Raw genomic sequence first — 15,583 nt, 5'->3', positions numbered from 1 at the left:
ATGGAAGCTGTTTGAAGGTTTTGTTGTTGTTTTGTTTTGTTTTTGTATTTTGTCTCCTTTAGACCATTTTTCCCTTAATTAAAATCCTCATTGAAAGATAGCTCTGTAGAAAAGATGACATATTTAACTGGCCTACGTGTAGACTTTTGATAGGTCTTCGATTAACTCCCTGGGTTAATGAAAAGTAGATTTTTCTCTTTTCAGGAAAAATAAAGAAAGATTGTAAACTATGAAAATTGCTTTGATGAACTTGGGGTTTCTCACTTCCACCCCGGCTTCCTGTGCACATAGGACAGAGAACTGAAAAGAAAACAGTATGGCTTTGAATGCTCAAAAGTAGCTAGAGCAATAAACAGGGCAAAGCGGTGACGTCATACACCAACCATCAGGGTACAAGGAGGAGAAAGCATTCTTCATTTATGGTGCTTTTGATGCTATTGATACACACACTTTCAAATAGTTCGTGGCAGTGAGTCAAGGGCTGACTGTTGAAGGGGGAAAAGGGAAATTTGCACCATGGCAAGGAGAAGGCCTAGCGATGGGAAGGATAGTTGACCCTGAATATTTTAATAAGAAACTGGCAGAGGAGACATTGGAGGAGGAGAAAGACAGAGACAAAGACTATTAAAAAAAAAAAAAGACAAATGCAGCTTGCATCTAAACCAGATGAAACCATCACAGACACTATGAAATACACATTTCTCAACCCCTATCCCTGCCAAATCCACTTGCTGTTTTGTGAATGCTCCTGATATCTGAATACTGTCGGAGCGGTGACTGCCCTGTAACACTGGCAAGGCACTGGGCATCATACTGCCTTCACTTAAACCTATTTCTAGAAGATTCAGAGCCTTTGATTGTGCTTCTGGCTCCTGGGGAATGTGCGTGAGTGTGTATGCGTGTCTTAAGTGTTCTGATGTAATACTCTCAGCTATGCTGAGCTGTAAGGATAAGATTTAAGAGGTGCCAAGTGATCCCACTGACAAACAAAATCCCTCACATGACCACTTCTTTCAAAGTCTTGCTCACACTGGGCACGGCATTGTTTCTTTGATCTCCCCGACCTCAAAATATGTTTCGTGTGCAGATGTTTCTCATTGCTGTCTTGAGTCCATAGATTTGTGAGATTCTGAGCTTGATAAATGAGACATATTTACATATTTATGGCTTTCTCCTTAGGTTATAATCACCAACAGATGAGTGAAGGACAAAGACAGAAACCCGAATTTTACAGCCGCACAGCATCTGAGTCAAACGTCTACTTGAATAGTTTCCATTACCCAGATCGCAGCTACAAGGATCAGGCCTATGACACGTTGAGCCTGGACAGCTCTGACAGCATGGAGACCAGCATCTCTGCCTGTTCACCGGACAATATATCAAGGTAAGACTCGGTGAAAGCCGCCTCTGGTTTCAAATGTAAACTCATCAGTTTAAGACATAAGGTGTATTATAACCCCAAATCTCCAATATAAAATCTATAAGGCGGGGGCTAGGAATCTTGGGGACCCTGGGAAGTCATATCCTTTCAACGTATCATATGTTTCATGCTGGCCATACATGATAAGGTCCACTTTCCTACTACAAGTTCTTTTTTTTTTTTTTTTTTTTTTTTGGTTTTTTGAGAAAGGGTTTCTCTGTGTAGCCCTGGCTGTCCTGGAACTCACTTTGTAGACCAGGCTGCCCTCGAACTCAGAAATTCGCCTGCCTCTGCCTCCCGAGTGCTGGGATTAAAGGCATGCGCCACCACACCCGGCTCTACTACAAGTTCTTTATGCTTGGTTTCTGATTTATACTGTGCTTCAAAACTCAAGTTACCTCTTGAGTTAGCCCGATTTCCATTTCTGATTATTATTATTATTACTACTATTATTATAATGACAATGGTCTTCAAAACACAGTCAGAATTTCAAAAGTTTTTTTGACCCTTTAACTTTGGTAGAGAGAAAGCATTAGTTATTCTGTATATTAAAATTTGTAGAAGGACTTAGCCACTCACAGTTGTCTTTATCTTTTGAGACTAGCAAAAGCACCACTAGGAACTCAGAAGCAAACACATCCACACTATAAATTAGTGGTGGTAGTTACCCCTTGCTGAAGCCTTGACCACAAACGCCCAACCATCCTCTGGGTAAAGTGAGACCCAGATCCAGCCTTGCGGCCCCTGCCACATCTGTCCCTCTTCTATCAGCATTCCAGGACGAAAACCCCCAGCTTACTGATAAAGCTGGTGTTAAACACTCTCTCACAGTAGGAGCACAGAGTCAGGGACTTGGAATTCAGTGAAAAGGCAAGAGTGAAAACAGGAGCCATTGTAAGTGGCTTCCAGAATATTCTCACACAAGGGAGTTGTAGAATTTAACCAGAGTGAGAATTTTGTAGATTTCTCCCTTGTTTTCTAAGGCTTAAGTCATATTTTTTTAAAGTTTTGGGCCTAATGTTTAAAAATATATACTCTGACTATATATAGATACATATACATTTATATATATTGTATATATGTGTGTTTCTATAGGTGTGTGTATGTTGTTATGCATGCATATATATTGTATTTTGATCACATTTACTCAACTAATCTTTTCGGGTTTTTTTTAAGATTTATTTATTTATGTTATGTATACACTGTTGCTGTCTTCATGCATACCAGAAGAGGGCATCAGATTCCAGATTGCAGAGGGCTGTGAGCCACCATGTGGTCACTGGGGATTGAACTCAGGACCTCTGGAAGAGCAGTAAATGCTCTTAACCACTGAGCCATCCCTCCAGCTCTCCATTAATCTTTTATCCAGCCAACTATCTCTGAACCCCTTTCATTTCTGTGCATCCAAGACCTTTTTTCTTTCTTTCTTTCTTTTTTTTTTTGACCCTTGTGTTTAGCAACAGTGTAAATAATGATGCTGAAATAGCAAAGCCACTGCGAGCTCCAGTTATTTTCTGGTTGTCCTAAAAATGATGTTTCAACAAAAAAGTGAAGGCGAATATGCCCACAACTCAGTAATTCTATCACTCTACAAGTGGCTTTCTGTGACATAATAAACCACAAAGCCAAGTTTGTGTCACTAGAATTTCAGGATGGAATTGCTTATTTAATAGACTTATAATTTGGGGATATTTTAATGCATAGTTTAAAAAGACTTCAGCACAGCAAAACAACAACGACAAAAATATTGTTTTAGTTCTTGCTTGTTCTCTGTACTAGTTTCAAGACAATCCTGAGGAAGGCATTTCTTCATAGCACATGTTGCAAACATTCTGTGTTTCCTGTGTGCCTGGGCTTCATCATGGTATTTTGCAGCATAAGAAGACACACAAGTTTACCTTAGTATTAATATGCTTTTAAAAAGTGTTCTCTCTCGATTTGTTTATTTTATGAGTATGAGTGTTTTGCCTGCTTGCATATCTGCACTGTGTGGGTGCCTGACACCTGTGGAGACCCAAAGAGAACATGAGATATCCTAGATTCACTGACAGTGTACACACAGTTAATTACAGTTACAGACAGGTGCCTCATGGCTGCTGGAAACTGAACTTAGGCCCTCTGGAGAGGCAAAAGATGCACTTAACCACTGAGCCATCCCTCTCGGCCATAAAATGCACTTTTTAAGGTGGTTAGTGGCACAGAAGTAGAACTCTTAATTGTCTTTTTCTCACTTCACACTCTACTTTTTGTTCAAATTTTGACATTGGGAATAAATGCTTAGTGATATCTGACATTGAGCAGTCGTTATCCCCAATGGTCAGCACTGTAGGATCAGTCCTGGGTCAAACAGCTATGGACAGTAGTGGCGGCTGTGCACAGTGACTTACCTGGAATGACAACTCTACAGTAATATTGTCATATAGAGATCTAAGGGACAGATATGGCTTCCCAGACACACACACAACTAAAAACTATGTGCAGTGATGGATGTGTTCATGAGCTTGGGTTTGGTAATCATTTTACAGTGTGCATACATATCTCAGTATCACATTGTACACCACAAAGATGCACAGATCCACACTTGTTAAAGATGAGAACAAAAGCACCTGACTAGCACTTGCCCCCCCCACACACACACTGCACCCAGTTGTTAGGCTTGTAAGATCTTCATGTCCCTTAGGTAGTTCTCTCTCTCACATGTGCTCCTAGTGGGACTGGCAGGTTTCAGATGAGCCATGTGTGCTGTGTTGCTGGAGTCCTTCATTTCTTCAGAAGCACTCTTAGTCCTAGATGTAAGCCATCTTAGGTTTGATTCTGCCAGAAAACAGTTGAGAAGGCTAAGTGTGGTGTCTCACACCTGTAAATGCTAGCCTTTAAAGGTGGAGGTAGGAAGATAGTGAGTTCTAGGCCAGCTGGGCAATGCAGTGAGGCTCTGTCTCAAACGTGTTCATACAGGGCTGGGGAGATAACTCAGTCTATGATGTACTTGCCACACTAGGGTTTGAATCTGAGTTCAATCTCTAGAACCAGTTTAAATAAATAATAAGTGGAAAGAAAGAGAAGAAAGAAGGAAAGAAAGAAAGAGAGAGAGAGAGGGAGGGAGGGAGGGAGGGAGGGAGGGAGGGAAGAAGAAAGAAAGAAAGAAAGAAAGAAAGAAAGAAAGAAAGAAAGAAAGAAAGAAAGAAAGAAAGAAAGAAAGAAAGAAAGAAAGAAAGAGAGAGAGAGAGAAAGAGAGATACCAGGGATGATGGCACAGGTCATTAGGATCTGAGTTAAATCCCTAGAACCAGTTTAAATACATACATACATACATACATACATACATACATACATACATACATACATACAATGCCAGGCATGGTGACATAGGCTTGCAGTCCTGCAGTCCGTGTACAGGAGAGGCAAAGATATATGCCTGGGATTTAACCAATCAAAGTAGAGGACTTCTGAAGAACACCACCTAAAGTTGCCCTGTAGCTTCTACACATGTGAGCGTGAGCACACATACCTCTACCCCAATGAACATACATATACATACCCAGGTGTCCATGTACACATATGACTTAGTCATGCTTTACATGATATACTCTAATAACCCAAAGGACTCCGAGTATCCCCCTTTGCACATATTTTTATGCATGTTCTATGAATGCGCCCCCTCGGCTGGACTCAGTGCTATGGGGACATGAATCTTTCCATTCTCAAGTCGACCTAAAAATAAGGCAGATGCTTGAGGGAGCAAGCACACTGGACAGGACACAGCAGGGCTCTAGAGTCCACGACATCAGGAAACATGGCCTCTGGCCTAGACTCTCAGAGTTCTTTCAGCTCCCACTCATTTTGCTTTTGGTTTTGATTTCCCTTCACTGGTGGGCGTGATGTCGTTTCCAAGATGAACTTTTGTTTCTGAAGCTCTTGAACTTTTTTGTGTTGTTTTAGCACTAAAAACTGACCACCACTTACTCAGTGCACCTATTACTCAAGTCACTTCAACATTAGTGTCATTTAAAAAAGTCAGATGCCCACACATGTAAAGGGACAAATTGCCCAACTGAAGACAGACTTCAGATGTATCATTTACCTAGAGTGTCACAGTGTGACGGCTAGTTGAGAGGCGGTGACTGAAGAGAAGGCTTGAATGGCTGTCAGTGTTAGACCTGGAGGCTGCATTTTGGACACCTGCTGACTTACCTTTATCTTATGGGTTTCTAGCCAGTGTGCACTGCCCTGGTCTTTGTGTGCCTCTTTTTGGTTTCTACACTGAGATAAATATTGAGTCAGCTATGGTTTTTAGAGATGAGTTGATTAGCCCCCAAAAGACCAAATGACTCATGAAGAGTATCTTTCAAATTGTATATACTTTGATTGTGACATTAAACTTGACCTGTGTGTGTGTGTGTGTGTGTGTGTGTGTGTGTGTGTGTGCAGTGTGTGTGTGTGTGCCTGTGCGTGTGCGTGTGCGTGTGTGTGTGTGTGTGTGTGATTTGATTGTAACTTGTAACTTTGGTGTGTGAGTCTGGTCAGGTTATGAGGTGTTTTTTAAATATATTTTTTATTAATTCTTTGAGAATCTCACCCATGCACACAATGTATCTTTGATCCCACTCATCCTCCCCGACTCCTCTCCCTCAGCAAATATTCTTAACAGGCTCTTTATTTGCTTCAGTGCCAGCACATCCAATATTGCCAGAATAGAAGAAATGGAGAGACTCTTGAAACAGGCGCACGCGGAGAAGACTCGGCTGCTTGAGTCCAGGGTAAGAGTGTCCACTCCTGCCAGGAGTCTGGGATGGACAGTGGTGGCAAGGGGCCCTACCCTTGCCAGCAGCCTTCTTTCGGGGGCCTTGCTGAGTGCTGTGACCTTGGGAGCTGCTCAGCCTCCTTTCCTTTCCCAAAAGCAAAGGTGCTAAAGAATTGGCGCCCAAAGCCCTTTACTGCACTTCGGTGCCTTGGAACTTGAAGCGTGGGCCCGGGTTTCACACAGACTGAAACGGCTGCTCTCTACTGCCTTCCCTCCCCCTGTGATAACCAGTGGACGGTTTTTTGAAGGATTAGGGAAGAATGATATTTCTTTATGAATTCTCCTGTCCTTCCCAACTCACGCTGACCGTGCTATTGTGATAGCCAAAACCCCCAAGGTATTGTGACTATTTCAGGTCAGAATCAGAAGAACTTCCTTGGGACTCCCCCCACCCCACCCCCAACGCCTTTGCATCCTGCCATGAGGGCACCTCCTTTCCTTTTCCAACTTCCTACAAAACTTCCTCTATGGCCTTCAGCCAGAAGCCGCATAGCAATAATAGGAGTTAAAGGGACCGGTAGCCTTCACCCAGAGAGTCTCCCAGAGAACAGCTTCATGGCTAGGGCTGTATGACATTTGAAAAAGGAAGAACAAAATGGCTGGATGTAGTCATTAGCCAAATTTTCACTGAAGACTAAAATTTAATGGTTGGTTGATTAATTAATAGCATAAGGTGACTTTGGGAGCTATGCAGAGGTTATATATTTTAAGAAACCAGAACAGAAGATGAAAATTGTCTAAAGAGAATTTGGGTATTTACTTCTTGGTCCCTTAAAGTATAATTGCCACAATTGAAAATAATTATGGTTCTGTATAATGATAATTAGGAACGGGAAATGGAAGCCAAAAAACGAGCTCTGGAAGAAGAAAAACGACGCCGGGAAATCCTGGAAAAACGATTGCAAGAAGAAACCAGCCAGAGGCAGAAGTTAATAGAAAAAGAAGTCAAAATAAGAGAGAAACAAAGGGCACAGGTTGGTCTATCAGAGTGAATGCATAAGTGTAGGTTGCCCCCTGGTGGTCAATTTGTAGAAGACTTTAATTCTGTCTAGGAATATCTAGTGTTTGGCAGAACAGTTAAGAGAAAGATGTGGGTTAGTGTGCGGGCAGTGATCACTTTAGAACTTCGAGGAAACTGCCGTAGAACTACCCTAGCAGAGCAGAAATTTGCTCCACTCACATGTGATTCATATGCTCTATTTAAATGCTAGAAAGAAAGAGAGACTTCTACCCATTCTCTGGACATTTAAGGGAAAATGAATAGGTTTTATCTAGCTTTGAAAAGGGGCATTGCAGTGATCATTAAAAACACACACAGGGGCCCAGGGAGATAGACCAGCAGTTAAGAGCACTTGTTGCTCTTCTAGAGTTCTGGAATTTCTGTTCCCAGGCAGCACTCAAACATGGAAACTCTCAACTGCCTGTCTCTATAACTCCAGCTCCACATGGCCCAATACCTTTTTCTGGACTCTTCTGGTACTGCCCTCAACTGCACATTTACACACACACACACACACACACACACACACACACACACACACACACACACACACAATATATATATATATTTATATATATATATAAAGATGATAGTTTAGAATATATACACACATATATAAACATATATATGTATAGATAGTTTGTAATATGTGTATACATTATTATATGTATACATATATGCACATCATTATATATGGATATATACATATATGTATTTCAAACTATCATCTATACTCTGTATAGATGTATATGTATACACACAATGTGATGTATATGTATATACATATGTGTGTGTACACATATTTTCTTTTTTTTTTAATTTTTTATTAGGTATTTAGCTCATTTACATTTCCAATGCTATACCAAAAGTCCCCCATACCCACCCACCCCCACTCCCCTACCCACCCACTCCCCCTTTTTGGCCCTGGAGTTCCCCTGTACTGGGGCATATAAAGTTTGCGTGTCCAATGGGCCTCTCTTTCCAGTGATGGCCGACTAGGCCATCTTTTGATACATATGCAGCTAGAGTCAAGAGCTCCGGGGTACTGGTTAGTTCATAATGTTGTTCCACCTATAGGGTTGCAGATCCCTTTAGCTCCTTGGCTACTTTCTCTAGCTCCTCCATTGGGAGCCCTGTGATCCATCCATTAGCTGACTGTGAGCATCCACTTCTGTGTTTGCTAGGCCCCGGAATAGTCTCACAAGAGACAGCTACATCTGGGTCCTTTCGATAAAATCTTGCTAGTGTATGCAATGGTGTCAGCGTTTGGATGCTGATTATGGGGTGGATCCCTGGATATGGCAGTCTCTACATGGTCCATCCTTTCATCTCAGCTCCAAACTTTGTCTCTGTAACTCCTTCCAAGGGTGTTTTGTTCCCACTTCTAAGGAGGGGCATAGTGTCCACACTTCAGTCTTCATTTTTCTTGAGTTTCATGTGTTTAGGAAATTGTATCTTATATCTTGGGTATCCTAGGTTTTGGGCTAATATCCACTTATCAGTGAGTACATATTGTGTGAGTTCCTTTGTGAATGTGTTACCTCACTCAGGATGATGCCCTCCAGGTCCATCCATTTGGCTAGGAATTTCATAAATTCATTCTTTTTAATAGCTGAGTAGTACTCCATTGTGTAGATGTACCACATTTTCTGTATCCATTCCTCTGTTGAGGGGCATCTGGGTTCTTTCCAGCTTCTGGCTATTATAAATAAGGCTGCTATGAACATAGTGGAGCATGTGTCCTTCTTACCAGTTGGGGCATCTTCTGGATATATGCCCAGGAGAGGTATTGCTGGATCCTCTGGTAGTACTATGTCCAATTTTCTGAGGCACCGCCAGACTGATTTCCAGAGTGGTTGTACAAGCCTGCAATCCCACCAACAATGGAGGAGTGTTCCTCTTTCTCCACATCCACGCCAGCATCTGCTGTCACCTGAATTTTTGATCTTAGCCATTCTGACTGGTGTGAGGTGGAATCTCAGGGTTGTTTTGATTTGCATTTCCCTGATGATTAAGGATGTTGAACATTTTTTCAGGTGCTTCTCTGCCATTCGGTATTCCTCAGGTGAGAATTCTTTGTTCAGTTCTGAGCCCCATTTTTTAATGGGGTTATTTGATTTTCTGAAGTCCACCTTCTTGAGTTCTTTATCTATGTTGGATATTAGTCCCCTATCTGATTTAGGATAGGTAAAGATCCTTTCCCAATCTGTTGGTGGTCTTTTTGTCTTATTGACGGTGTCTTTTGCCTTGCAGAAACTTTGGAGTTTCATTAGGTCCCATTTGTCAATTCTCGATCTTACAGCACAAGCCATTGCTGTTCTGTTCAGGAATTTTCCCCCTGTGCCCATATCTTCAAGGCTTTTCCCCACTTTCTCCTCTATAAGTTTCAGTGTCTCTGGTTTTAAGTGAAGTTCCTTGATCCACTTAGATTTGACCTTAGTACAAGGAGATAAGTATGGATCGATTCGCATTCTTCTACATGATAACAACCAGTTGTGCCAGCACCAATTGTTGAAAATGCTGTCTTTCTTCCACTGGATGGTTTTAGCTCCCTTGTCGAAGATCAAGTGACCATAGGTGTGTGGGTTCATTTCTGGGTCTTCAATTCTATTCCATTGGTCTACTTGTCTGTCTCTATACCAGTACCATGCAGTTTTTATCACAATTGCTCTGTAGTAAAGCTTTAGGACAGGCATGGTGATTCCACCAGAGGTTCTTTTATCCTTGAGAAGAGTTTTTGCTATCCTAGGTTTTTTGTTATTCCAGATGAATTTGCAAATTGCTCCTTCTAATTCGTTGAAGAATTGAGTTGGAATTTTGATGGGGATTGCATTGAATCTGTAGATTGCTTTTGGCAAGATAGCCATTTTTACAATGTTGATCCTGCCAATCCATGAGCATGGGAGATCCTTCCATCTTCTGAGATCTTCTTTAATTTCTTTCTTCAGAGACTTGAAGTTCTTATCATACAGATCTTTCACTTCCTTAGTTAGAGTCACGCCGAGATATTTTATATTATTTGTGACTATTGAGAAGGGTGTTGTTTCCCTAATTTCTTTCTCAGCCTGTTTATTCTTTGTATAGAGAAATGCCATTGACTTGTTTGAGTTTATTTTATATCTAGCTACTTCACCGAAGCTGTTTATCAGGTTTAGGAGTTCTCTGGTGGAATTTTTGGGGTCACTTATATATACTATCATATCATCTGCAAAAAGTGATATTTTGACTTCCTCTTTTCCAATTTGTATCCCCTTGATCTCCTTTTGTTGTCGAATTGCTCTGGCTAATACTTCAAGTACTATGTTGAAAAGGTAGGGAGAAAGTGGGCAGCCTTGTCTAGTCCCTGATTTTAGTGGGATTGCTTCCAGCTTCTCTCCATTTACTTTGATGTTGGCTACTGGTTTGCTGTAGATTGATTTTATCATGTTTAGGTATGGGCCTTGAATTCCTGATCTTTCCAGAACTTTTATCATGAATGGGTGTTGGATCTTGTCAAATGCTTTTTCTGCATCTAACGAGATGATCATGTATATGATCATATATACATCTATGATCATGTATACATATACATCTATACTCTGTATAGATGTATATGTATACACACAATGTGATGTATATGTATATACATATGTGTGTGTACACATATTTCAAACTAAAAACTTTGATGAGGGAGCTGGAAAAATGGCTTAGTGGTTAAGATCACTGTCTACTCTTCCAGAGGTCTTGAGTTCAATTCCCAGAAATCACTTGGTAGCTCATAACCATCTATAATGGGATCTGGTGCCCTCTTCTGGCACACAGGTCCACATGCAGATAAAGCACTGACATACATAAGATAAAATCAATAAATCTTTAAAAAAAAAAAGGGGGGGGAGGCTAGAGAGATGGCTCGGCGGTTAAGAGCACTGACTGCTCTTCCGAAGGTCCTGAGTTCAAATCTCAGCAACCACATGATGACTCATAACCATCAGTAATGGGATCTGATGCCCTCTTCTGGTGTGTCTGAGGACAGCTACAGTGTACTCATATACATAAAATAAATAAATAAATCTTTTTTTTTAATTTTAAAAATAAAAAAATAAATAAAAACTTTGATGAGGGGAGGGAGGAGGCAATCTCTAAAAGGGAACTTTCCAAAACAGGATAAATTTAAATCATACCAGCCCAGTTCCTTAGCAAAACGGTATTTTTTTTCCTTTTTCTAACCACATATGTCCCCTTTCCTACACCAATCTATAATACATGTTCCTTCAATAACCAAACTTAACTAATTAAGGAAAACCATATATCTGGTTTAACTTTCTTTCTTGGTCATCAGAGATTTGAATCCCTGTCTTATCCATTATGGCTGTTTATATTATGCATGTTTACTGAGAGTAAAGATATTAAAATACTACATCACGCAAAGCTCACACCAGATTTATAGAAGTTGGTAGACCCTAAGGCAGAGAGTGTCATTTCCCCCACCCTCTCCAGTTGCTGACCATAGTCGGACAGCGACTGGCCACTGTCTTTAAAGCTCTCTGTGTGGAGGTTCATTGGTAAGCTTACGGCAGCTGCCTTGCAGTGAAGGCAAAATACGGAGGAAAACTGGAAGCTGAAATGGATCGTTTTATTGGGTTATGCTCTGACCTCTGCTAAACTCTGACTGGCGGTGAAGGTCACCCATGCATGTTTAATATCTGAAGCCAAAGCAAAGGGCAGAATTCTATTTTAATCTTGATTGTAAGCTTTTCCTCCAACAATGTGATTAGCTCATTTCCCAAGGGCAAAAGCATGGAATTATTTAACAGAACTAGAGAGAGAGAGACAGAGAGAGAGACAGAGAGAAAGATGAGGAGTGGGATTTAGAAGCAGCATCCATGGTGGTCTGTGCTTCCTGGATGCTGTTAACCTTGGTCCTCATCATTACTAAAACAAGACATGTACACACATTCCTTGGGCCTCGGCTCCTGTACAGCTCCCCACGTTAGGTCCAGCATTGATTCTGCCCCTCCTTAAAAAGATACGCTGACACTTTTAACTCTGGGGTATCTTTTGGGGCTCATACCCACCAGTGTCTGTCTGATCAGTCTGTGTCTGGCTTACCTTAGGAGAACTGTTGTTGTGTTGGATGGGAGAAGAGAACCGTTTCCTGGGGAGAATTCTGGTCTGCAAGGAACAGCTGGGTGGCAGCATGCCTCATTCCCCGTGTGGTTTACTGGCTGATGTTACATTTGGAAGGGCTTTCGTTCCCACGTCTACCCTTCTCCAGGAGTAGAATCAACAGGCCCATCTTTAGCTGAGCCTTCTCTAATGTTGCCCCCTACTTAAGAACTACCTGCTCTTTAGTCTCCAGAGGACAAGCATTTTATTATCTTGTAAATTACAAGGCATTTTAAAGCTTCAGTTCTGCACTTCCTTCTTATATCTAACATAATGAAGTCTGGAGAATTAAAGAAGAAGAAGAAAAAAGAAACGGCCATCATCTATGCACTATAGACGAAATGTGTTTTGTGCTTTTCCAGGCTCGTCCCCTGACTCGCTATCTGCCAGTGCGGAAGGAAGACTTCGACTTGCGGAGTCACGTGGAGACTGCAGGCCACAATATTGACACCTGTTTTCATGTGTCAATCACAGAGAAGACCTGCCGAGGATACCTCATCAAAATGGGTGGGAAAATTAAAACGTGGAAAAAACGCTGGTTTGTTTTTGACCGGAATAAGCGAACATTTTCTTACTATGCAGGTAAATAATTTTGAAAACAACCAAACAAACAAACAAACAAAAAACAAATGAATGAAGTAATATATTCAAATCTGTTAAAAATAAAATGGAATTGAAATTCATTATCTGAACCTAGAAAATTTGGTGGCTGAGGCAGGAAGATCATTTGAAACTACCAGTATACAACTAACCTAGACAACACGGTGATGAGACCCTATCTCAGAAAGAAATAAAGAAAAGAAGAGAAAAGAAAAAGAAAAGGAATAGAAACAGAAAGAAATAAAGAAAGGGGTTCATGTGTAAAATAAGTAATGGCAATGATAACTTGGTAGGCATACATTATTTTATATTCACATTTACATAGTTTAATATGATATGAATTTCACTATTTGCAAATAGCAAACATGTGACTCTTAAAAGTGTGAATTAATCCATTCTATTTCTGAAATAAACTAGAGTTCAAATATGTATTAAATGAAACATAGTTTTGTATTAAATCATTGCCCTTTATACCACAATGACATATGACCTATTTAAATTACGCGTAACCAGGTAACCATCGTTGCTGGTTGTTGAGCTGTGGTTTGTAAAATAGTCTTGATTTTTCAAGAGTAGAGAGCATAGCTCATCAGCCAAGTAGGGAATAAGCAAGCATTCATTAAGTATTGAACACACTTTTGGATTCTTAAATGCTTAACTGTGGGAAACACACACTACTGAACCTTATGAGTACACAATGTAACTGGAACACTTACTTAAATGCCTCTTGGGTGAGGCACAGAGGTACACCAGGAGAGCTGCAATCTCATCTCTCAAGGAGTGGAAACAGAAGAACAGTGAGCCTGGGGCCAGACTGGGCTATGCTACACAGTGAGAGATCCTGTCTCCAAACAACGAAATAAAGAATCGAGTTAGCATCTTATTCACACGTGCATCAAATGTGAAACATGCCCGTTATAAGCATTAGACTAGTCCAAGTCTCTTCTGATGCTAAGGAAGGGTAGTATCACACCAGTATGGGTTCTGGGGATTGAACCAAGGTCCTCTGGAAGAACAGTCAGTACTCTTAACCATTGAGCTATATCTCTCTAGCCCCAGGGTCTGCTTTCTTATCCAGAGTCTCTCATGAAGGTCCACAGTAGCAACCTTCAGTGCAATAGGAAAGCTACCTGCGTCATAAGAAGTCCAGTCTATCATCCATGGACATAAACACGTATCAAGCAACACATAAACACATTTGTGTAGCATGCTAGCCTTTATAGACAGCCTCACTCAGAATGTTCCAATAGAAAAGAATAAAAGACAAAAACAAGACCAAACAACAACAACAAAAACAAATGAATCAAAGTGATATATTCAAATCTGTTAAAAATAAAAGGGAATTGAAATTCAGTATCTGAACCTAGAAAATTTGGGAGGCTGAGGCAGGAGGATCACTTGAACCTACTGGTATGCCACTAACCTAGACAACATGCTGAGACCCTATCTCAGAAAGAAAAAAGAAAAGAAAAGAAGAGAAGAGAAAAGAAAAGAAAAAGAAATAGAAATAGAAACAGAAAAAAACACTGCTCCATGTTTCTCTCATCTGGGAGCCTGAATTCACTAGTAGTCAAGTGTGCAGTTCAGGGACCCCAACAGCAAATTAATTCCAAAACCTCCCTCCTTCTAACCCAAGCAAAGGCTGTTGCTAAACTGAAACTTTCAGTGGCTGATTTTCAATTTCATTTTAAATACAACATTTTGCCATATTCAGGATCCTGATACCAAAACTGATAAGAAGAAGATTCCTCCAGCTCTTTTTTTGTTTGTTTGTTTTGTTTTGTTTTGTTTTTTTCAAGACAGGGTTTCTCTGTATTGTCGTGGCTGTCCTGGAACTCACTCTGTAGACCAGGCTGGCCTGGAACTCAGAAATCTGCCTGCCTGTGCCTCCCAAATGCTGGGATTAAAGGTGTGCGCCACCACCACCCGGCCCCTCCAGCTCTTTTGCATCCACATCAGACATGACTGAGCAGCAGAATGGCCTTGGGTGGTAGATGCTGCCAGTTTGGCCCTGTTCACAGCTGTCTGTCATCAGACCTGTGTGCTTGAGGCTAGCCTGTTACACATAGTGAGTTCTAGAACTTCCATGGCTATGTAGAGACCCCGTCTCAAAATTAATTAATTAGTTAGTTTTTAGTTAATTAAAAATAAATAAAACATTAGACGTGTTCTTTGGCAGTCCCATATATGTATAAGAGGTATTCTGACCACTCTCTCACTCACCCTTTCTTATCTCCTCCCAACCCCTGTTAACCTCTTTGTCCTCTACCAAGCTCTTTCCCACATTCATGTCTATTTGTCTAATGACCCAATGATTTTAACCAGAGCCCTCTGTGTGACCATAGGTTTGTCATATCCATTGGAGTCTCGGTTATTGCATTAGCCCTAGGTCATCTGAGGTCATTTAAATGCTAAGTAAATATTTTAATAAGGACCATAAATCATGAACTTAGGGTTTTTTTTTTTCCTGTTCATCAGTGGTAATAAAGTTCTTAACCCTCCCCTGTCTTTGCAGACAAGCATGAGGCTAAATTGAAAGGCGTGATATACTTTCAAGCCATTGAAGAAGTGTATTATGATCACCTCAAGAACGCTAATAAGGTAAGTATCAATTCTC

At 40.8% G+C, this 15,583-nt stretch overlaps 1 protein-coding gene across 16 annotated transcripts in view; it reads left to right on the top strand.

Moving 5' to 3' along the window:
* Positions 1–15,583, top strand: part of Phldb2 (pleckstrin homology like domain, family B, member 2) — a 207,369-nt gene that overhangs the window by 189,305 nt on the left and 2,481 nt on the right. For all 16 annotated transcript variants that reach the window (NM_001357078.1, NM_001252442.1, NM_153412.4 and 13 more), the window contains 5 exons: positions 1,180–1,384; positions 6,087–6,177; positions 7,049–7,195; positions 12,729–12,948; positions 15,482–15,567. In NM_001357078.1, coding sequence (NP_001344007.1) covers positions 1,180–1,384; positions 6,087–6,177; positions 7,049–7,195; positions 12,729–12,948; positions 15,482–15,567 — 749 coding nt within the window. The remainder of the gene's footprint in view (positions 1–1,179; positions 1,385–6,086; positions 6,178–7,048; positions 7,196–12,728; positions 12,949–15,481; positions 15,568–15,583) is intronic.

Source organism: Mus musculus, chromosome 16 (assembly GCF_000001635.26).
Source record: "Mus musculus strain C57BL/6J chromosome 16, GRCm38.p6 C57BL/6J".
Lineage (NCBI taxonomy): Eukaryota > Metazoa > Chordata > Mammalia > Rodentia > Muridae > Mus > Mus musculus.
Note: the sequence above shows the minus strand (reverse complement) of the source record. Positions and strands in the feature narration are given on the sequence as shown.